This window comes from Cyprinus carpio, chromosome B19, assembly GCF_018340385.1.
Source record: "Cyprinus carpio isolate SPL01 chromosome B19, ASM1834038v1, whole genome shotgun sequence".
Classification (NCBI taxonomy): Eukaryota; Metazoa; Chordata; class Actinopteri; order Cypriniformes; family Cyprinidae; genus Cyprinus; species Cyprinus carpio.
Window position 1 is genome coordinate 6039051 of NC_056615.1, and position 24427 is coordinate 6063477.

General features: G+C 39.1%; 2 protein-coding genes across 3 annotated transcripts in view; both read right to left on the minus strand.

Moving 5' to 3' along the window:
* LOC109076192 (XK-related protein 8-like) overlaps positions 1-24345 on the minus strand; it is a 27232-nt gene extending 2887 nt beyond the window's left edge. Inside the window, exons 1-2 of one of the 2 annotated variants that reach the window (XM_042745717.1) lie at positions 23224-24345; positions 492-685 (exon numbers count right to left, since the gene is read on the minus strand). In XM_042745717.1, coding sequence (XP_042601651.1) covers positions 492-685; positions 23224-23393 — 364 coding nt within the window. In that variant the 5' untranslated portion in view covers positions 23394-24345. Of the gene's footprint in view, positions 1-491; positions 686-975; positions 1396-23223 lie in introns of those variants that run through there. The other variant, XM_042745716.1, reaches the window with a different exon arrangement.
* On the minus strand, positions 13875-16829 carry LOC109076352 (XK-related protein 8-like). Its single transcript, XM_042745715.1, has 3 exons — positions 16299-16829; positions 15397-15614; positions 13875-15091 (listed from the first exon to the last, which is right to left on the minus strand). Exons 1-3 carry the CDS (start codon positions 16610-16612, stop codon positions 14352-14354), a joined length of 1272 nt encoding a protein of 423 aa, XP_042601649.1. The 5' UTR covers positions 16613-16829; the 3' UTR covers positions 13875-14351.
* Positions 24346-24427: the final 82 nt, after the last annotated feature.

Here is a 24427-nt window from a genome sequence, read left to right on the forward strand (position 1 = left end):
TTTGTTATTAGTTTAAGTATTTGCTATTGACTGTTCGAATGCGGAGTTTTGCTGGCCAATCAGAGCAGACTGCGCTTGTCAGAAGGAGGGACTTTGTAGAAAATGATGCGTTTGAGACGGGGCATAGAGGACCTACAATAATGAACAGTATTTGAAAAATAATGTGTTTTTTGAACATTAAAGCATGTCAACATTTTCAGTTACACCAAATACACAAAATAATGATCTTTAAAAAAGCATCATATGACCCCTTTAATCTTATAATTTATAGTGTTAACACACTAATCACATTTAATCACTACACAAATTGGGATGCACCTATTAAGCCATGTTAAGCATTTTAAAATAACCCACTGTCTATGGAGATGGTCTAAAATATTTGTGGCTTGAAGCAGTCACATGACTAACTTTGAATAATCACTTCAAGTGGTTTTGAGACATATTAGAAATACGATATGAAAGAAACAAAGTGTTCTGGATTTGAAACAGACCTGTAATGAGCTCCAGCTCTGCTCTCTGTAGGATTATAGACATCATGAGTAAGAGTTGTGGGGCGTTTTCAGAAAATGTCTCAAATAGACGAAGCATCTGAAGGTCTTGGTTCAGGAACAAAGCCATACCCTCTCTGAAACCAGTAGTGTGATGACGAAAATCCCTCGTAGAGGTCTCTATCACCCCAGCATACCTGTGAACACAAGGTACTTGCGTTTACTTAAGCAACACTTTACAACAGCCAACACTGAGGCCACAATTTGGACTTTGCTCTCTATCTGAAGTATGTTTTATTTAAATTTGTTAACAGATTGACTTTCAGGTTTCATTAAAAATATCTTCATTTTCATCATTTTGAAGACTAACAAAAGTCTAAATGGTGAGGTGAGTAAATGATAAAGTATCTTTTGTGTGTAATAAGGGCTCTTCTTAAAAATATACACTAAAGTGTACTGAAAATTGAGAAGTAAATCTGTCACAGACCTGAGGCAGACTCCGAGCTGCAGGAAGTGGAATGGTTTCAATAAATGGCTCTTTGTAAATTTCTCCACCTTACTCTCAATCTTGTCCAGTGAATCAGAGTACCAGAGCCAGCTGAACACCTGTGACAACACTGAAGAGCCCAGCAGCAGAAAGATCATCACTGCCATATACACATAGGCCCCATCCTGATAAAATGACACAACCGTCCAAATGTCCAGCGCTATATCCAGCAGGAACAATAACAGTCCCAGCAAAGTAAACAGGTATTCTAATAAATTAAACACAGTGAATCTCTCCCGAGTTTCCGCCATGATTCAGTCCAGTGTGAGAAAACCTTACATCATGATCATGTAAGGATTTTTCTGTAGAGAGAGACTGTAAAAAGATCTGAAACAGAAAGTAAAGTTAACATTCACTCACAACTCCTCCCATGTCAATTATTTGAATGATTCATGCGTCAGGTGTGCTCGTCGCATGAATCACCGCGCTGGACCTTCTGCAGCGCTGTGCAGAACGATCGGTGACGTCAACGTACCGCTAAAGCGAGTAGAGATCAGACGTCTCCTATGCTTCTCTTTAACTTGATTTAAGACCCCGGTATACTTAAAAACGAAGTTCGTTTTCGTTCTTCGTTTGGGGGCAAAAAGAAGTTCAAAAAGGCTTAGCGACAGTATACTATTTTCGAACATTCCAACACCCCGCGCTGCTGGAGGCGGGGTGTAGATTAATTTTAACATGTGTCGCGACGCTCGCGTGTATCCCCTAAACACAACAACGTTGAAATGATGAAGTGAAGGCAATCTAGGTGTGAGATGGGCACCAACGGTCAGAACATAATAGATAAAAGAATAACGATTAGCAGCAGTTCAGAGTCTCATGTTTGCAATACAAATGAACCATTCCATTTCCATAATCAGTACTTTATCTTTATGGGAAGTGTGAATGGCTCATAATCTGAAAACTTTAGCTTGATGTGGAACACATATTGGAGTCATCTCAATAACACAAACCTGTTTGGTACTTTATTTTATCAGTGTTCAATTATTTTATTAAACTGGATAAATTATTACACTGTGACCTTTTTTATTTTATGTGGTGTCATGATTTGATAAAAACAAAGGTTTATTATTATTTAGTATGTTCTTTTGGCATTTCAATTATTGTATACCTTTTAAATTCGCTTATTGAAAGAACAACAAACAACAGCAGCAGCAGTATGGTGTAACATTTATTTGAAACACATGTATTTGGTACTTGCTACCTTATATCTTTCTTCTTCCTTTCATTCTTTTCATGGCTTTGGAAAACTTGTTTCTCTGCGTTGCTTTTTGCATAACTCCGGGTCATCAGCACCAAGCTTGGTCAAAATTTCTTTCTAGGAATTAAATGCTTTCTCTGAATCTTTACAGTCTCTTCGCGAGCGATCGTACAGGTGCGGATATATCTGTGACTACTCATTTATTAGACACTTCAGTGTATTCATGTTGCGAGTGACTAGGAGATGTTGTTCTCCTGAATGACCTCCACTGAATGAGATATGAACCGGGGAAAAAAACTCTCACGTCAAAGAAAGTGGAGTTTCAGAATACACCCACCGATTGCATAACCGCCACGGACCAATGGAAGCTCAAAGGTGTTTAGGAGCCAAAACGAACTCCCTCAGAAAGTTTGCTTTGGTCAGCTGTTTTGAACTGCTAAAACGAACTCAAAACGAACTTCGTTTTGGCCTGATTTTGTTCAAAATGACGTCATATCAGTTCGTTCTTTGATTTTGTTTGAAGTATATCAGGGCCTATAGGCTAGTCCTACACCAATCGGTCTGCGCAGCGCTGCTTCAGGTCAAACACTCCTGATCTCGAATATAAACATTTGACTAAACACAGGAATCGATTCAATGTAGGAAATGCCAATATTTCCTCACTATGCTTAATTTATAAATCTAAAGCATAACTACTGAGCAGTGATTTATAGTGATGGGAGAAACGAAGCTTTTCGAAGCATTGAATCAATTAATCAATTGCTTCGAAAAATGATTCGATGTTTCGAAGCACTTGAAACAGCAGGTGCTGGTGACATCCACTGGTGAAAATGTTGTAAAAGAATCAAGAACTCAGACCAAACTTATAAAACAAATGGAAATGTTTTTTTGTTTTTTTTAGAAATATAATTTTTTCAAATAAATAATAAACACTTTAATATTAGTGCTTGTGTTATGTGTTTTAAATATAATCAAACCCTTAACACACAATGAACTCAATAAATTATTTAATTAATTGGTTGATTTATGCAATTATTTAATTCATTAAGTGTTTTCATTAGAGCTGTCTATAAAAACCAGCAGGCAAGAGTAGTGTTATCAGTTAGAAGAAGGAGGTTGATTTAATTCCACTCTAAGCTCATTTTGTTATTTTTAAGGTATGATGTGATTTGTAGGTTGAAAGTACTGAATGTTTTTACACATTTTTTAAACTGTGTTAAAGGGAAGTTATCTTTTGTTTAACCCACAACATCTGGCCATGAATTCGTCATTTTATTAAAATGAAAAATTTTATGGGATTTCATGTCACATGATTAACTGGGCAACCAGAAGTGGTTCATGGGTTCACTTTGAGATCAACAGCCCCTAGTGGTGAACTATCTGAGTTTCAAAACGTTTCGAAACAGTGTGAAGTAACGAAGCTTCATTTACTAGAATCACGTGACCTGGCCAGTTTGATAAGTGCTCTGAAACACTGATTCGAAACAAAATATTCGCAAATATTTCAAAGCTTAGTGAAGCAGTGTTTCGAACGCTCCTATCACTAGTGATATTGTGGTCAATAAAACAAAATGCATTTGATTTGTAATTAACATGACAATGTGTACAAAACAGTAACTAATCCTCAAAAATCGAAAAATTGCTGTTTATTTTTACAAGTATTTTTACATTTTTTAGGCGTTGTGTTGCGTTTTGTATGATGGCATTTTAGTTCAACCTTGAAAAAAAAAATAATCTAAGATTACGAGATTAAAGTCATAATATTTCGAGAATAAGGTCGAAATAGTACGAGAATAAAGTCAAAATGTTTAGAGAATAAAGTCGTAATAGGATTACTACGAGAATATTGTCGAAATATTATGAGGAATAAAGTCAAAATATTACAAGAATAAAGTTGAAATATTATGAGAATAAAGTCGAAATATTTCAAGAAAAAGGTCGAAATATTATGAGAATAAAGTTGAAATGTTTCAAGAATAAAGTCAAAATATTACGAGAATAAAGTAGAAATATTTAGTGAATAAAGTCGAAATATTACGAGAATAAAGTTGAAATATTACAAGAATAAAGTCAAAATGTTTCGAGAATAAAGTCAAAATGTTTCAAGAATAAAGTCGAAATATTACGAGAATAAAGTCGAAATATTTCGTGAATAAAGTTGAAATATTACGAGAATAAAGTTGAAATATTACGAGAATAAAGTCAAAATGTTTAGAGAATAAAGTCTTAATATTACGAGAATAAAGTCTAAATATTTCAAGAATAAGGTCAAAATATTATGAGAATAAAGTCTAAATGTTTCAAGAATAAAGTCGAAATATTACGAGAATAAAGTCAAAATATTTAGTGAATAAAGTCGAAATATTACGAAAATACATTTTCACATATTTGGAATTTTCACAAAGAAAACAGTTTAATTTAATGAATTGTTTCACATAAATACAGAGATCTGATCATTAAAGAGCTTGAAAAGCACATTATTGTAAAACACATCATTTGTGTTTCGCTTTAAAACTGATTTTGAAAGCTGAGACATCAAAAGTAGGCCTCCCAATAAGCACAAAGCTTATTGCTATTGGGTGGCTGGCACACTACAAATAACGAATGCAATGGAAGACATGAAATATTATTTCCAAGCATACTGTCCCCGTGAGTATAACACATGGTATGATTTCTGCTAATAATCCCACATATATTTATAGTGTATTAAAAAGCCTTAAATAAGAGAGCTACAGTGCCCTCCAAAGGAATGTCGATTGGGTGTGTGAGCTGATGTTCGATAAAAAGTTGTTCCTGTTCAGTCTGTTGATAAATATAATATTCTTGATATTAAGCTGTTTCCGCGAGTCCTTAAAATGGACTCTTCCTCATCCCAGTAAGATGATGCGGCCGCTCGGACGCAACAATATTCAAAACAATCCCGGTGGACTCCAACTTCTCCCGGTGCTCTCAATCTGGGACATTTACATGAGCAATAAGGCTATATCTCAAAATAATATAACTTTAATTTCTACTATTTAAATCCTCAAAACATTTCGACTTTATTCTCGTAGTATTACGACTTTATTCTCTTAATATTTCGACTTTATTCTCAAAATATTACGACTTTAATCTTGTAATCTTAGATTTTTTTTCGACGTGGCACTAAAACGCCGTCGTAGTTTTGCTTGATATTCCACAGTTTGTTCGGAAACCTCTCGAACCATATTTCAGTGAGTTGGGGGATAAAACAATATTTTAACCTTTTTTTTTTTGGTCAATAATCAAAGTTAGTGTGTCTTAATTAAAAATCCATATATTACATATTTTAGAATATTACATAATTCATCAATGCCCGTTTGTCACCTAATAGGCTACACCAATCATGATCTGGCACAACAAGTTCAATTTTAATTGGAGAATGTGAAGTGGAGCGGTCATTTCCAGGGGGGAAGGAAGTGGACCGGAAGTTGAAGTCGGCCGCATGCCGCCATCTTGTAGCAGAACTTCACTTGCGTTAGCATCCCATTGACTCCCAGTCATTTTGGCGTCACTTTGACAGTGAATAACTTTACATCTGAGGCGTTTAAAGACTCCATTTGTCCATTATTTATTTCTAAAGATACACGACAATGTATAAAGGGCTCCATTACCTTCTATGTTACATTATGGCCCTGTAGAAACAGTTTTTGTAAAAATAGGCTAACGATTGCGTCATAACCACTAGACTCTCTGTCGCACAGTAGAGAAATTACCGTACAGACAGGAGGAGAAGCTCGCAGGCAATCGGGGAGACGTCAAGAGATATGGCGTACTGGCGTTACATTTTAAAATACTATACAAAATAATTAATCAGAATACTTACTCCTGAATAGGGAACGAGATGCTGCGGTGACGTCACCGTATGGGAACACCTTTCGGTGTGACGAATGTCTGAAACCCTATACCATCCCGCCAATTTTATTGGCCAAATAGCGCTTGGCACCGCCTTACGCATGCGTACGCATGGTATACCTGAGTGCCGCGCGCTATTTCGCTCAGATTTCATGAACTGAAGAAATGCTATCAAGGTACTGAACGGCCGGGACCGCAGCATCTCGTTCCCTATTCAGGGAACCATGGTTACATAACCGAGATGTTCCCTTTCATAGGTCACTTCGATGCTGCTGTGACATCACCGTATGGGAACCCTATACCATAACGCCTGACGTACCTGATAGTTGGGATCCAAGGAAAGCATCTGCTCAAGCGGATAGAACCAGGGAGCCAGGAGCCATCCTCACATCAAGACTGTAAAACTTGACAAAAGTGCTCGGAGAGGACCATCCTGCCGCAGCACAGATATCATCCATAGAAGATCCACTGAGAAATGATTTCGATGAAACCCCTGCTCTCGTGGAATGAGCTCTAATTCCTAAGGGCGAAGTGAGTCCGCGTGCCTCATAAGCTAAGATATAGTCTCCACCAACCAATGGGACATGCGCTGCTTTGTGACAGCACAGCCTCTATTTTGTGTCCTAACAGACAACAGCTGGTCAGACTTACGCCATGGAGCTGTTCGATCAACATAAGTCTTCAGCACTCTGACAGGGCAAAGACTCAGATCTCCTAGCCCCGCCTCAGCAGGGAGTAAAGCTTCCAAGACCACTTGTTAAAAGTGAAAGGGGTTCGAGGCGACCTTAGGGACATAATTAGGCCTCGGTCGCAGCAGTACTTTAACAAACCCTGGTGAAAAGTCCATGTACGAGGGCCAAACAGAAGAGCCTGCAAATCCCCAACTCTCATGAGGGAGGATAAAGCCACAAGAAGAACTGTCTTTAAAGTAGGATTGATTTATTTATTTTTTATTTCCAAGGGCTCAAACGGATGTTCTGATAGACCTTGCAACACAATGAATAAATTCCATGAAGGAACTTGTGCAGGGCGGGAAAGGCCTTAGCCGTCGCAAACCCTGTATAAGCAAGAGACCAGCAGATGATGGCCCACTGAAGTACCACCTATATATACGTGGTTAGCTGAAAAGGCTGCCACGTAAACTTCAAGAGTGGCTGGTGTTACTTCATCAGAAAAACAGTCTTGAAGAAACTCCAGTACTGAAGCCACGGGGCAGTAAACTGGATCTAAATTATGAATTCCACATCAGGCAGTAAACAGTTTCCATTCGAAAGCATAAAGCGTCTCGTAGAAACTGCCCTAGAATTCATTATAGTCTCGGTGGTTCCAACTGAAAAACCGGGACATATTAACTCACTCCGCTCAGAGGCCACGCCAACAGCTTCCATAGATCTGGCCTTGGGTGCCAAGTCATCCCTCGTGCTTGCGATAGTAAGTCCTGTCTGAGGGGAATCTCCCACGGAGAGCCCGCTACAGATTGACCAGATCCGCAAACCACGGGTGTGTGGCTCAACACTGTCCAGCCAAATTCTGAATAGCACTGCTGGAATAGTCGAATTGGAGGAAAAGCATAAGCTGGTCCTGGGCCAATCGTGAGCTAACGCATCCATGCCTAGGGGCGATGGAGGGCATAGGGAGAACCATAGCGGACAATACGTAGTCGTGCTCGACATGAATAAGTCCTCTTTCACTTCTCCAAATACTTGCCATATAAGGCTACTGTTTGGGGGTGCAACCTCCATTCCCCTTGCTCCAGGCTTTGTCTGGAGAACAAATCCGTTCCGAAGTTCAAGTGCCCGGGGACATGAACCACTCGGATCGACAAAAATCTGTTCTGAGACCAAAGAAGAATTATCCTCGCCAGCCTGCACAGGGGGTTAGAGCGTAATCCTCCTTGCTGATTCAGATACGACACAACCGCCATGTTGTCTGACCTGCGTAGTACATGACGGCCGATCAGCAGATTCAAGAAATACTGGAGAGCTATAAAACTGCCAGCAATTCCAACCTGTTTATATGCCAGCCGCGTTGTGTCGCCGTCCATGCTCCGTGAGCTGGGCATCCTTGAAAAACAGTTCCCCAACTGGTCAAAGACACGTCCATCGTGCCAGTCTCGTAGGAAGCAAGAATCCCCAGCTGAACTCCAGTTGAAGGAATTTAGCTGACATCCATGGTTTTATCGACATAACACACCTCCGTGTCACCGAAATCGTACAATGCGGAAAACAACGGGGTGAAATGTTTTGGCTTTTCGTCCACCACTGAAAATGGGTGCATGTGAAGCAAGCCCAGACGGATTACAGGGGATGCTGCTATCATAGACCCAAAAGTCTGAGGCAAAAACTCACCGTCACTGCGCGACCTGCTATGAAATGGCGCAGGCATAACGTGAGAGACTGAACGCGCGGGAGAGATGGTCTTGTTGTCATCGCGCGAGAGTCCAAGTCTATTTCCAGAAGGTTATCCGCTGAGAGGGAATTAAAAACACACTTCTGGAAATTTGTGTATAAGCCCAGGCTGTTTAGATGATTCAGCACAAGATCCCAATGGGAGTGTGCTTGAGTCTGCGATTGTGCTAACAACAGCCAATCATCCAGGTAATTCAATACGCGAACGCCCTGGAGCCGCAACGGGGCCAGAACTGCGTCCATGCATTTCAAAAATACTCGATGAGCCAAGCCTAAGCCGAAGGGAAGGACACAGTACTGATACGCTTTGGCCTCTAAAGCGAATCTGAGGAACTTCCTGTGTCTCTTGATGATCTGAATATAAAAATATGCATCCTTCAGATAGATTGTGACAAACCAACTCTTTGGTTGAATCTGAGACAGAATAGACTTTACCGTTAACATCTTGATTTCTTTGCTCATCCTGAGTGCAAGATTCAGACAGTGTAAATTGCCACTTTTTTTTTTTTAACACAAAAATAGCGGCTGTAAAACCTGACTCTATCTGAGAGGGGTGTACTTTTATAGCCCCTATTCCCAGCAGAGATGCTCCTGCCGCAGCACCATGATTTCCTTTGGTTTAACAACCATGGGAAGATTTCCACGTCAAAAAGGGCGGGCCTTTCTATACTGAATGGTGTATCCGTGACGAATTGTGCGTAACACCCATAGTGAAAATGCCGGGTAAGCGCTACCCTGTGGCCCGGAAAAACGTAGTGGTTTCCAAGCCTCCGCCTGCAGAGTTCCCACATGCATTAATGTCCGAGCACGGAAAGCTCACAGCATCCGAAAGCAAGGAAAGCGCATGTGTCAAAGTCACTACGTTTCATTGTGTCTAATCCTTAACCGTATCCACGGCAGGATTAAATCCAACAAAATTAACATCAGGCCACGCCGCTAGCGTGCTTACGGCAGCTGTGTGGGCCGTCATAAATGGGCCGTCTTAGTCAGCCTCTTGTGCCGTCCCTCAAACTCTGAAGGCTGGATTGTGCAGAGTGTCTGAGGGGGCGCTCAAGTGATAGCTCGATCCAATGCTCGAGGTGCCTTTGCTGCGAGACAGTCAATGTTAGAGCGTGGGGACTGCAGTGAGAGGGTTGGATGTGCATAGCGGTCCAACAGCGCTCTCCGGTGGAGGGCACAGTCCCTGACGAACAGGAAGGGAAGCGCATGCATCAAAGTCGCTGCGTTTCGTTGTGTATAATCCTGAAGCGTATCCACGGCAGGATTTAATCCAACAAGATAAACATTGGGCCCCGCTGCTAGCGAGAACGCGGCAGCTGTGTGAGCCGTCATAAACGGGCTGTCTTTGTCAGCCTCTTGTGCCGTGCCTCAAAATGTGAAGGCTGGATTGTGCAGAGTGTCTGAGGGGGCGCTCAAGTGATAGCTCGATCCAATGATGCTCGAGGTGCCTTTGCTGCGAGACAGTCAATGTTAGAGCATGGGGACTGCAGTGAGAGGGTTGGATGTGCATTAGCAGTCCAACAGCGCTCTCTAGTGGAGGGAACAGTCCCTGACGAACAGCAGAAGTATCAGGAACTGCTGTAAGGGGATTGAGGACGAGAGGCTTTTGCCGTCCAACTCAGGTTTTCTGTAATGTCGGCGAGATTAGCCAAGGTGGCGCTTGACCGTTAACATCCCCGTCATAGAACGGTTCACTGCTTGGGCAGTATGTTTGGTAGCACTTAGCGCCAAATCTGTTGCCCCCCGCAGCTTTTTCACAGCCTCGGTTGTGATATCTTTCTCGTTAGAACCGCCATCAAGTGAAGTAAATTTGCCGAGATTAGACGCAACTCGACACACCTTCGAGAGGGGGCGAGACTTTAGGCCGCGGCCGAGTTCGGCGCGATACGTTCGGCTAGAGAGTTCGTCCACCGGCGGCATCGCTGTATAACCTGGTCCGCCATGTCAGCAATGATGGCAAAACCCGCGGCATTCGTGACGCGCGCTGATTAAGGCTGCTTCCAGGACCTCGAAACCTCTTGGTGGAGATCCGTGAAGAAGGGTAGCGGTTCACGGGGGGGGGGTAGTTTATCCACCACGCGGGTAACCACATTCAACAGCTCACTGAGAAAGGGGAGGCGCGTTTCTCCTGTCCGCTCGGAGGGAGAGAACCGCATGTGCCGGCCAGAGTGTACTCTGAGTCCGAAGCCGCGGTGGACAAACATAGTTTGTAAAAGCAAATCTGCTGATTTAACACAGTCGAGTGGGGGAGAGCGAGCGAAGTGGAAAAACTCCAGCGCATCACTGTCCTCATAGTCCAAGCCGCACACATCACCCCAAACCACCGCCTCGTGCGGCGCCTCGTGCGGCGCCTCGGCGACCGCAGAAGCGTAACGGCGGGGGTTAGACGCGGGGCGACCTAGAGAAAATACACTTCCGAGCGCAGAACTGTAGCCGCAGGCTATCACAGAGAGAACATGTAGAGAGGCTGCTAAACGAACCTCTCATGAGTGCCTCCCCGTGATAAACCCGTTATACGGCTCTTACCTTACGTTGACTCATCGCGTCCGCGAAGAGGAGTTGAACACTGCTGGAAGAAAAAAAACGCTGAGAACGCAAGATGGTTTCCTTAGGGCACAGATGATTCGCTTTCCTGAAGGAAATGAAATCTGAGCGAAATAGCGCGCGGCAATAAGGTATACCATGCGTACGCATGCGTAAGGTGGTGCCAAGCGCTATTTGGCTAATAAAATTGGCGGGATGGTATAGGGCTTCAGACATTCGTCACACCGAAAGGTGTTCCCATACGGTGACGTCACCGCAGGATCGAAGTGACCTATGAAAGGGAAATGGGCTTCACTTGTCTCAATTGAGTTCCAAAATGGTGACATTATATTACAGATTAGTGGCCACTATATTGGAATATGTATATAAGTGTAGGTAAGAGATTGTTTAGGGTGGTTTACTGTGTATTATGTTCTAGCTATATTTTTTTAATTTCCTTTTATTATTCTTATTCTTATTCTTATTCTTATTATTATATTGCTAAATTTATCATTTTACCATCTAATCACAATCTGAGGTCCCATTCATGTCCACAGCACAAACAAGGTATGCAACTACACAAATTTAATAATAAGGTAAGATAAGGTAGGCTATACTTTTTTGTCCCAAAGGGGAATTTAACTTGGGGTCAATAAGTAGACACTGCATCAGATAAATAACAACAAAACTCACAACATTTAGCACAAATGCATTTTCACAAGCCTATAAACAATTATAAAAACCTTAAAGACTTTATACTGTAGTCAAGTCTCTTAGTTCTACTTAATACAGTACTATTTATTCAGTCTACAGCTTGGCATTCTAAACCTCTTCCCTGGTGGCAACATTTCAAGATTAAGAAAGTATGTTGTATCATTTAAAATCTTATGTACCTCCATAAGCACTGAGTTTTCAAAGATTATTCCATACGGCAATGTATCATATATGACATACATTCATAGATAAAATGAGTTTTAGTGTAATCTTTGACAATTGATAATCTGTCAATGACTTGCTGACTTGTGTGTGTGTATATATATTATTATTATTATTATTATTATTATTATTATTATTACATGTAAAGTATAATATTATATGTATAATGCAATATAATATAATTATATACAATTATTATATTATATTATATTATATTATATTATATTATATTATATTATATTATATTATATTATATTATATTATATTATATTATATTATAGTTATTATATCCGAGTTGTCTGGAACATAGCATTAGGTTATCATTTTAATAACCGAGCGTGTACTACAGTTACAAACCATTTTAAGGTGACATTTCAGCACTTGACAAATGGATAGCGACTCCTAAGTAGTACTTAAAGCATGGCTATGTGCGATTGTGTTAAGTGCATTTTTGGGAAACGCATGTGAAACAATAACGAACGATCACAAAATGACTCGTAGAAAACGCTCTTAAGCTCTAAGATCAATCGTTATCGGGAAACCCGGCCCTGTATGAATTTCTCTCCTATGTGGAAGACAAAAGATATTTTGAAGAAAGCTGGTTTTCAGGGCCCATTATGCAGAATGGATTAAAATGAGCTAAGGAAATGAGTGTTGCCTTAACATGCTTATGGGGAATCTCCTGTTTACTCTGATGCTGAAGCTTGATTTGTTCATGTTTTTGTAACTGCATTTACTTCTATGTACATCGGCTCAGAGTGCCATTCATCAGAATCTTTCGACTGTCAGTGACAGCCTCTGACTCGCATGCAGTGGGCAACTTTTCGAGCAATGTTGTTTGGGCACTTTCCCATTGAGAATAGGTAACTTCTATCTGGATAATTTAGATCCGTGGCGCACAGAGTCAGTTTGGTTGCTGTGCACAGCTCCTTGTGTGATGACTTGGACCAGACATGTCTATTTTGTGGAGAGGCTTGGCCTGAAACACTTGTAGCACCGCCATCATGTGAAGCGCTGAGCCAGTCTATAGCCAGCCACTGAATAAGCTCTATTTGTTAGAGCAGTGGTTGTCCTGCAGGGCTTAGATGGATGTGCTACATGGACTTTTACCCCCAGGGCCGATGAAGGGCACAGATTCGTAGTGACTGCCTGTTGGAGAGAGGGGGGAGCTTGCCATGTCCTCTTTCTTCAGCACCGTCAATGGTAGTGAGAGCAGCAGAAGTGGAGGAGTGATCACACACTAAATAGGGAGCTCGCCACATCCTGGTGAATTCGTTGTGAACTTCTGGGAATAACAAGACAGAATAACTCTGGCGAGAGGAACCTTGACGGCATTCTTTCAGGTACCACTCTTCTAAAAGATTAGACGAGTGGTACTGGTCCAGAACTGACCAAACTAGGCCAAGATCCTTAACAGCCTTGGTGAGAACACTGATCAGCTGACTGTTCACGCTGGGCTGTGCTTGTAGAGATGAAGGGAGGGTGTCAGGATCTTCACCAGCACATGCCCACTCCTCTGTATAAGAAACTGTATAAGAACCACTTTTTTGAAAGAAGGCGATCTGCGAGCAAAACAGGTGAGAGCATTCAGTCCCAGTGAGGACAGACTCAGTGTGGGCGCTGCCCAGGAATAGATTTGTAGAAAAAGAATCTAATAAGATTTGAAATACAGTGCATGTGTGAACCATCTTTATGAATCCTATATGTTGTGTCGCTCTTTTTGGAGTTTTTGTCAGCCCACTCTCATTTTGAGTTCCATGGAAGACACAGAAAAGCCATATGGGTGTGGAATGCTAGATGGTGAGCAAATGATGACACCAAAGGAAATGAAGGAACCAAAATTTGGTTACCAACATTCTTTGAAATATCTTTTAGATGAGTAAATAATGACACAATTTCCCTTTTTGAGTGAACTATCCTTTTAATAAACATTTATGTCACAGTGCCTAAATTAAACAAAATAGTAGTGTAACATAATCAGAGCAACAGAAGCATTAGGAAATCAGTGAAAATGTCATCATGACTATGTCTCTTGGTTCTGGACATTGTATCATGACAATACCATGAAAATATCATGACAAAAAATATATGTTTAAGAAATTTGTGCGAAAGTAGTATGAAAACACGTCATCACAAAACAGTTTGAGATTATTAATAATAATAACCTTGTTAACATTGCTGATAAAGATATTGCTGATAATAGCATCACTGTGTTGTATATTGCTGCAGTAGTCATTATACATTAACATACATGAAAATATATTAACATCATGTCAGCTATTAAAATATACTGTAAGTTCTATGGTTCTGCACTGTAAATTTAAATACATTATAAATACAAACTAGAAGTAAATACATTAAAATACAAACTAGAATAACTAGAAGTAGAAATTAGCAGCCATGGTTCTGCTCCTCTTGAGGACTCCAGTGAGAGGCTGCACAGGAGCTGCAGCTGTATCTTCCAGGGACAAGTCTGTCGAGACTGTCGAGTCTGTCGAGTCTGCATAATATGTTGCAGCATATGTTGCAGCTTGTCTAAATGGCCCTTCACTGGGTTCAGCCATTTTGGGATGAAACCATCTGTAGTATATCAGTTTCACTAGTATTCCAATAACGTACAAACCTAGTAGTGTCGGGATCACTATATAAGGATTTAAGGAGCTCCAGCAGCCTGCATATTCAAACACCTTCCAGCACCAGAACCCCAGCAGCATCACTGTGTCCAAAGCCATGAAACTATAATACAGAACCATCTTTACTTTTATGTTTCCTTTTTTTGATACGTTAAACCAGCTGAAGTACCAGATGAGTCCAACAGCCGCTCTGAAGAGCCATTCCCAACCAGGACTTTTCATGAAATTTGTTTTCTGGCTCCAGGCCACTAAAACCAGCAGCATCCACAGGGACAGGAAGTGAGCTATGATGTAGTATGGCAATACACTGCAGAAGAGTGCCAGAGCAGTTACACGGGGAATAATCACCAACAAGTTCCACAGGAAGTAGATGCCAGTGGAGATCAAGCTCATCTTGCGTGCTTTAGAACCATAGACATGCATGCCCCGGTGGTACAAGGCAACATTAATGGCAATTGCAGAAGCCGCTGTGAGGATTTTTAAACCTGAAACAAAAAAACATTGCATGTAATTAAACAATATCACAAGAATATGCTGAGGCTCTGAGCAAAACACAGTAGTGGTGTTGCTGAATGAATCAATGTTTAGAATGAATTGGTTTAGTGAATAAACCAATGACTCACTCATAAAGACTTGTTACCATATCACCACTTTTTCTTTTTGGAATTTTCAACGTTAACACACTAATCATACTAAATCTCAATAATCATACACAATCACACTAATTATACTAAAAATGGCATAGAATAGTGCATAAGTACATAACAAGTGTTCTGGATTTGAGACGGACCTGTAATAAGCTCCAACTCTCCTCTCTGTAGGATTCTAGACAAAATGAGTGTGAGTTGTGGGGTGTTTTCAGAAAACGCCTCAAACAGACGAAGCATCAGAAAATCATGTTTCAGCTTCACATCCACATCCTTTCTGATATTATGCAGTGCATTATTACTGAAATTGTTAATGCGATGAAGAAAATCCATTGTGGAAGTCTCTATCACCCCAGCATACCTGTGAACACATTCTTACATTTACTTCACCAACACTTAATACGACAAAACTTTACTACAGCCAACAGTGAGGCCACAGTTTGGATTTTATTCTACATTATGAAGTAAAATTGACTCCATACTTTCCATACCAATTCTCATTCACATTTATTGAGAGCTTGTTTTTAAATGATAACCCAATTCAAATGTTCACATTAAGAATTAAGAAAATAGCTAATATTGAAGGGATTTGTCATCATTTGTTCTTGTGGAAGATAAACAGTGTTTTTGTGTAACACGAAAATTAATTGGTTTCCTTGTGTCAACTGCGCACATTAGACCTTTCACCATATTTGATGAGCTCTATGTATGTGTGTTGGTAACTGTTTATATTTGAATAAATGACTAAATTAAATCTGCTTATTTTATCTCTTTAGAAGACTTTAATTAAACATCTCAATTCAGATAAATAATGTCTTTATGAGCATTTTGAAGTTTTGAGTGAATAGAGTAACAAAATCTCTAATGTATCATTAAAAATATCATCATCTCCATTATTTTAAAGACTAATGTCATTTTGAAGTCTTATGGGTTTGAAAAAACATGAGGGTGAGTAATCGATGAAGTATCTTATTTCAGTAATAAGGACTCTTTTTAAAAGTACCCTAAAGTGAACTCAAAATTGAGAAGTAAATCTGTTACAGACCTGAGATGGACTCCGAGCTGCAGGAAGTGGGATGGTTTGATCAATAAATGGCTCTTTGCAAATTTCTCCACCTTAGTCTCAATCTTGTCCAGTGAATCAGAGTACCAGAGCCAGCTGAACACCTGTAACAACACTGAAGAGCCCAGCAGCAGAAAGATCATCAGTGCCATATACACATAGGCCCCATCCTGATAAAATGACACAACAGCCCAAATGTCCAACGCTATATCCAGCAGGAACAATAACAGTCCCAGCAAAGTAAACAGGTATTTCAATAAAAAACCAAAAGGAAACTGCTCCTGAGTCTCCACCATGATTCAGTCCAGTGTGAGAAACCTTACAGCAAGACTTTATAATGCTCTCTGTAGAGAGAGGGAGAGAGATATATATGCTGTTTAAAAGATCTGAAACAGAAAATAAACTTTACGTCCACTCATAAACTCCTCCCATGTGACTTCTTTGAATGGTTTGTCATGTGTCAGACTGTAGTGAGTGATGTCACATGTGACCAAACTCACACACATTGGTTTTAAGTGGGAAGTGTCAAATATTCGCTCACTAAGAGATAGGGATATTTATTTCATTATTCATATACAGTGCCTTGTGAAAGTATTTATACCCCTTCATTTTTTTCATATTTTGTTGTGTCGTTGCTGCTTTATGATAAACTGCTTTAAATTACTTTTTCCCCACATCAATCTACACCATATTGACAAAGCAAAAACAGAACAGAAATTTGTAAATTTATTAAAAATAAAAAACTGAAATGCGTACATTGCATAAGTATTCATACCCCTAACTAAACATTTAGCTGAAGCATCTTTACAGTCTCAAGTCTTTTTTGTTCAATGCGACAAGCTTTGCTCATCAGCATTTGGCAATTATCTGCCATTCTTCACTTCACCTCTTCACCTCTCAAGCTCTGTCAGGTGGGATGGGGGCAGATGCACATTTTCAGGTTTCTCCAGTAATATTTGATTGGGTGTGGATTGACATAAGACAGTTTTTTGAGCTCCACAGGCAGTTCTTTTGACCTCAGGGCTTGTTTTTTGCTCAGATATGAATTATCAGCTTTTATTAAGATGTGTGTGCCTTTCCAAATCATATCCATTCAACTGATTTTGCCACAGGTTAACTTCACTCGTGTAGTAACATCTACAAGCAATATGAATGCTCGTGAGGTAAATTTCAGCTGTCCCAGATAAGGGTATGAATACTTATGCAATGGAATAATTTAAGTTTTGCAAAGATGTTGAAAACCTGTTGTTGTTTGTATTTTTGCTTTGCTATTATGGTATATGGACTGTAGACTGATGTGGAAAAAAAAGTAATTACAAGCAGTTTAACATAAGGCAGCAACATAACAAAATGTGAAAAAAAAAAATGAAGGGCTACGAATACTTTCGCAAGGCACTGTATATTTATATGAATAAACTTACATAAAATCCATAACTTAATGTATGGACAATAGTAATAGGCTACTGATGATTGCCTCATGAAATAAGTAAATAAAAAAGCACATATTCTCTGTACTAACTGCTCAGTTATTTAACAGAGAGACAAAGAAATAACAGAAGGGCCAGTCATATAGTAGCTGGAAAAAGACATTCCCAGCTGTGCTTCCTATCAGACTTGCCGAACAAAATCAGCCGTCAAGTAACAGGCAGAACATGGCAATAGTAACTCAGAAACAACAAAGTAAATAAACCATCAGGGCACATAAAAGACATTGAGAATAGTCTGGCTGAATTTATTTAATTCATAGACAAAACAATGAGTGGAGACCTGTGAGAAAAATCCCTGAACAGAACTGATGTAATATCATAACCCATGATGTATTAGCTTGCATTCACTCAGCATGACAGGACACATTTTAAAGAGCTAACCAATATATAACACGCTGTTCTCGTGACGCCAGACATTTCAATGCACATGATATCAAAATTAAACTAGAGCCACAAAAACTATGTACAGGGACATACAGTAGGAAACATTAACTATTGGGTTATAAAAATACCTCAAACATCTGTTCTGACAATAAATAAGACATTTTAGTGAAAAATAGACAGGAAGTGAGCATAAGAAATGTATTCACAGTGGCATTCAGTTCAATCCACAGTGAAAAATAACAGGACTTTCATAAGATGCAGTACTCACATAAAATAGACCAATGATAGAAGTGAACACTTTATAAGTTGATTTACATACAATTAGATCCAATCTTTTTGGGAAAACAATTCTGAGAATTTACAGATGAGGTAAATAAATGAGTTTCAGTGTAGTCTATGACAACTACTAACATATTAACCCTTTAGAAAATCAATCCTAATGGAATCAAACCCAAATCCTCCACAGTCATAATTCATCCAGAAATGAAACATGTCATCCTTATTTATTCACCGTTGTGTTGTTCCAAACCTGTGACTTTCTTTCCTCTGTGAAATACAAAAGATATTTTGAAGGAAGCTGGTTTTCTGACACATTTCTCAAAATAGCTTCAATGTTTCACATAAGAAAATAAGTAACACAGGTCTGAAAAAACATGCGAGTAAATAACAGAATATTAATTTTTGGGCAAACTACCCTTTTATGAATCAAATATTGTAGGAAGATTTTTAATTCATTTTTATCCAATAGACTCTTGTTTGATGCTATTTTAATATAAAAAAAATGAAAAAGAAACATCCTTTTTTATGGATCTTGTATTTTAAAGATAATTTTGTAAAATACAAATATTGTGATCATAAATGTGTGGTAAATCAGACTCCTGCCTCTGGTGTGTCCTTCAGCCACATTAAACCAGCTGAAGTACCAGATTCAACCACACAACCAGGCTGTTTTATTTATTTATTTTATTTTAATTAACAGGGGTACTTGCATTTAATCCAAAACACATTACAAAACTGTGAACATACAGCATCAAGTACATCTAAATCCACACAAACACACATACACACGACAAAGTGTTGAACTACTACCTAAAAAAAAAAAACAAAAAAAAAAAAAAACAATGTCATTTAACATGATTATTTGACATGTTAAACTTGAACACATTGAGATATTAAAGGTCCATTTAAGTGAATTTCTTCCTTCTGCAAAATATTCAGACTTCCAGTAATGGGAACTGAAACTGTTTGGTTACCAATATTCTTCAAAGTAACTTTTCGTTGAGTAAATAATTATTGTTGAGTGGACTATCCTTCTAATCAGTATTTCTATGTCACAATGTCTTAAATTAAACAATCTGTTAGTGTGACAAAATCAGAGCATTATTGTTAGGGGCAAAGGAATCTTTTGTCTCTGTTCATTTTCTTCTTCCTCCACTCTGAAAGTCTATGGCAGGGGATGGTGAACATCGTTCCTGGAGAGCCACAGCCCTGCAGAGTTTGCCTCAACCTTAATCAAACAACCTAAACAAGCCAATCAATGTCTGAAGGGTTACTAGGAAGCTACAGGCAGGTGTGTTTTTATCAGGGTTGGAGCTGAACTCAGCAGGGCTGCGGCTCTCCAGGACCAGAGTTCGCCACCCCTGGTCAACGGCATGGCATCCCATAGAACCACTTGTGGGAAAGTTGTGAATTTTGGCACACAAACAGAAGACAGTCTCAATATTAATCATAGCAAATTTGGAGTCTCTATCTCAAACCCTCTCGTGCCACCAATAGGCCAAATTTGCGCTCACATTTCTGCTAATAACTTTTGAACTGTAAGTTCTGGAAGCAAAATCCTCTGATTTGGGTCATTTCTGATAGACCAAACTGTTCTCATAAAGCTTGTTAATGAATTTGACAAAATTCATTCAAAAATGGACATGAGACTATATCTCTGCAATGTTTAAGTGGATTGTGACCAAACTTTGTAGGTGTTATACCAAGCATGACCTGAGTGCACAAGTAGTTTTGGCACAGCGCCACCTACTGATCAAATTTTACATTTTTTTTGTTTGTAATTTCTAAACAGTTCAACCAAAAATCATAAGATTAATCTTGTTAGAAATGGCATACTGAATCAAATGACACCCAATTTTACTATGTCAGCCAACTTGAGCATGGACCATTTGGAATTTTGTAATAAAATGCTGTATTTTACAAAAGCTGAATTTTATTAATCTTGTTCATCCGCTTGCAGGAAAGTTATGAAATTTAGCACACAGATAGAGGACAATTTTATCATTAATCACAGCAAATTTTGGTATTTCTAACTGTTCAGTGCTTATTGTGATATTTTTGGTGATTTTTAAGGGATATGTGTTTGTTTGTTTTAATTTATTTACTAAAATATCCAGGTTTTGGCTGTTTGCACTGTGCAGGTTGATCGTTGTATGACATTCACGGGAGCTATAGAGAGCAGAGCAGATGGGTCCTTATGCTTTCAATTTGCTCTCACTGTACTTTGGTGTCATACAATGATTGGTCTGTGCAGCACCGCTTCAAGTCGAACGAACAAACAAAATGTGCATGTATTTGCATTGCTTTGATCATTTTCTGTAGATCTCACCTTCTCACAGGCCACGATTGGTCGATTATATCCAATATCTGCATGTTATTGGTCAAACTACTTTGGATGTTTAAGGCAATATTAAAATCCTGGTGAGGATGTGTCCCATATAAATGGCACATACTGTATGGCCATCCTACTAGTGCTAACTATAGGCCAAATTTGCACTCGTGTTTCTGCTAATAGCTTTTGAACCATAAGGTCTAAAAGCAAAATTCTTTTTTCCCTCTGATTCATTGGCTCATTCAGAAACAAATGCATACCAAAAAATTAATATCTACAGGTCAGGTTTATTATTATTATTATTATTATTTTTTTTTTTGTATTTTAGAATTTTCTGAAGAATTGATTTTTTCACACTCATCCCAAACTGTTTGTCCAATTTTCACCAAAATTGGCTCAGATCATCTTCAGAATATTCTCAAAAAGAATATTATTTTTGATATATCAAAACATTTTCGTAAAATGCACTAACAAAGTTGAAGTTTGTGCAAAAATGGACATGAGGCTTTATCTCTGGAAAGCTTGAGCTGGATTCTGACCAAACTTGGTATGTTTTATAACAAACATGACCTAAAAAGATATAAAAAATATTTGACATTTCTGCTTATATCTTCTAACCAGTTAGGCCAAAAATCATGAGATTTCGGAACGGCACACCAAATAGAATAATTATTTTCCTATGTTCCTTTTTGGGTGTCCCAAATGTTCCCATTTCGAGTTCTGTAGCAATATGCTGTATCAACAAATGTCTTTAAAAGGGTTCTACCAACCCAGCTCCTAGAGAGCTACCATACTGCAGAGTTCAGCTCTAACCCTAATCAAACACACCCAAAGCAGCTAATCAAGGTGTTCAGGGCTACTTAATTACAGACAGGTGTGTTGATGCAGGGTTTGAACTGAAGTCTGCAGGAACGTATACAGGTCCTTCTCAAAAAATTAGCATATTGTGATAAAAGTTCATTATTTTCCATAATGTAATGATAAAAATTAAACTTTCATATATTTTAGATTCATTGCACACCAACTGAAATATTTCAGGTCTTTTATTGTTTTAATACTGATGATTTTGGCATACAGCTCATGAAAACCCAAAATTCCTGTCTCAAAAAATTAGCATATTTCATCCAACCAATAAAAGAAAAGTGTTTTTAATACAAAAAAAGTCAACCTTCAAATAATTATGTTCTGTTATGCACTCAATACTTGGTCGGGAATCCTTTTGCAGAAATGACTGCTTCAATGCGGCGTGGCATGGAGGCAATCAGCCTGTGGCACTGCTGAGGTGTTATGGAGGCCCAGGATGCTTCGATAGCGGCCTTAAGCTCATCCAGAGTGTTGGGTCTTGCGTCTCTCAACTTTCTCTTCACAATGTCCCACAGATTCTCTATGGGGTTCAGGTCAGGAGAGTTGGCAGGACCAATTGAGCACAGTAATACCATGGTCAGTAAACCATTTACCAGTGGTTTTGGCACTGTGAGCAGGTGCCAGGTCGTGCTGAAAAATGAAATCTTCATCTCCATAAAGCTTTTCAGCAGATGGAAGCATGAAGTGCTCCAAAATCTCCTGATAGCTAGCTGCATTGACCCTGCCCTTAATAAAACACAGTGGACCAACACCAGCAGCTGACATGGCACCCCAGACCATCACTGACTGTGGGTACTTGACACTGGACTTCAGGCATTTTGGCATTTCCTTCTCCCCAGTCTTCCTCCAGACTCTGGCACCTTGATTAAAAATGAAAATTTTTATTCATACTGTACATTTTTTTTTGTAGAAGTGTAAACTATTCACCATTGCCTATTCATTTTACAGTTTATTGTTGTACCCCAACACCACACATTTCTACAGATAAACGTACTGTATAAATATATATGTATAGCTGCTGCTGTTTAGGTTGTGACATTTCTCGTTGTTCAAAAATGGTAGTGATTGTGCTAGACAAACTCCATATATATGCTTGCAAACTTGGCTGATTGGCAAGACTGTGATTCTGTTTCATTACAATGGCAAAAGTAGGGTTGCAAAGGGGTGGACATTTTCTGGTAAACTTCCGGATTATTGTCCCACGGAAATGTACTACATATTTCCAAAAGTTTCCAAAAATCCTGGAACGCTTCCAAACATTTTGGAAAGTTTCTAGAAATTTTCTGCCCCTTTTCAACCCTAATTTGCCAACTAAGCAGACATCAAACCATTCTATGTCAGATATTTATAGAATGTATTAGACACACGTCTGACAGATTTTGATAACTGAATGGATCATTTTGCATGTAATGGCTCACATAATGAAAGAATGTTTAGATGTTGTGAAGAGAGTTTCTGTTTCACTGTAAATCAACAAACCATATGTATTAAGTTATAGTGTATTCTTTTTCACAAGAGTATTCAATGAAAATAGAGAAGTAGGCCTAAATCTGTCACAGACTTGAGGTAGACTCCGAGCTGCAGGAAGTGGAATGGTTTGATCAGTGAATGCCTGTCTGTAAATTTCTCCACCTTACTCTCAATCTTGTCCAGTGAATCAAAGTACCAGAGCCAGCTGAACACCTGTGACAACACTGAAGAGCCCAGCAGCAGAAAGATCATCACTGCCATATACACATTGGCCCCATCCTGATAAAATGACACAACCGTCCAAATGTCCAACGCTATATCCAGCAGGAACAATTACAGTCCCACCAACGTAAACAGGTATTCCAATAAAGAGTAATGAAACGGGAAGCTCTCCTCCATGATTCCCAGTGTGAGAAACCTTACAGCATGATAATAAAACCACAAAAACCTTTTGTCAAAGATATATACATACACACTGTTAAAAAGATCTGAAACAGAAAGTAAACTTTAGACTCACTCATAACTCCTCCCAAGTCACATCTTTTAATGATTAGTCATGTGTCAGAATGTAGTGAGTGATGTCACTTAAACATGTGAACAGACTCACATGCATTGGTTCAAAGTAGGAAATGCCCACTGATCTATAATAGAGGTCAGTGAAAAAGCACAACATTTGCTCACTATTTTTAATATATAAATCTAAAATCCAATATTCTAAAAAAAAGAAAGCCCAAGTGGTAGGCAGTGATTCATCCAAAAATGAAAATTACTTGCTAAAATGTACCTTGAATGCAATGCACTTCACTTTGCATAAAATGCACCAAATGCAAAAATTGTACAAATGCAAATCTGACATGTTTCTGTTAACTTTTGCACAATAAAACTCAAATGTAAAAACTGAGTTCTGAAGCAAAGTGGGTGTTCTGAATGGTTATTTACTGGCCTGAGGCACTCCTGTGTCTAACTCCTCCATCAATATGTCTTTAGGATAGTATAATCAAACCTATCCTCAATAACCTGTGCAGTACAGGGTCTCATTTATGTCCATGGCACAAATAAGCTATGCACCAAAGTTCGATACTTAAATTTTACGGCCATAACCTAATGTAAAGTGATGCTTGCCTGAGGCACATATTAAAAGCTCTAACAGAGATCTAAAGGAATGCCAGAAGTGCCTGACATCAGATGCTTAAGCCTACAGTAGCCGGAAAAAGACATTCTCAGCTGCGCTTCTCATCAAGCTTGTAAACAAAATCTGCTGTCAAGTAACCCAACAGGCAGCACATGGCAATAGT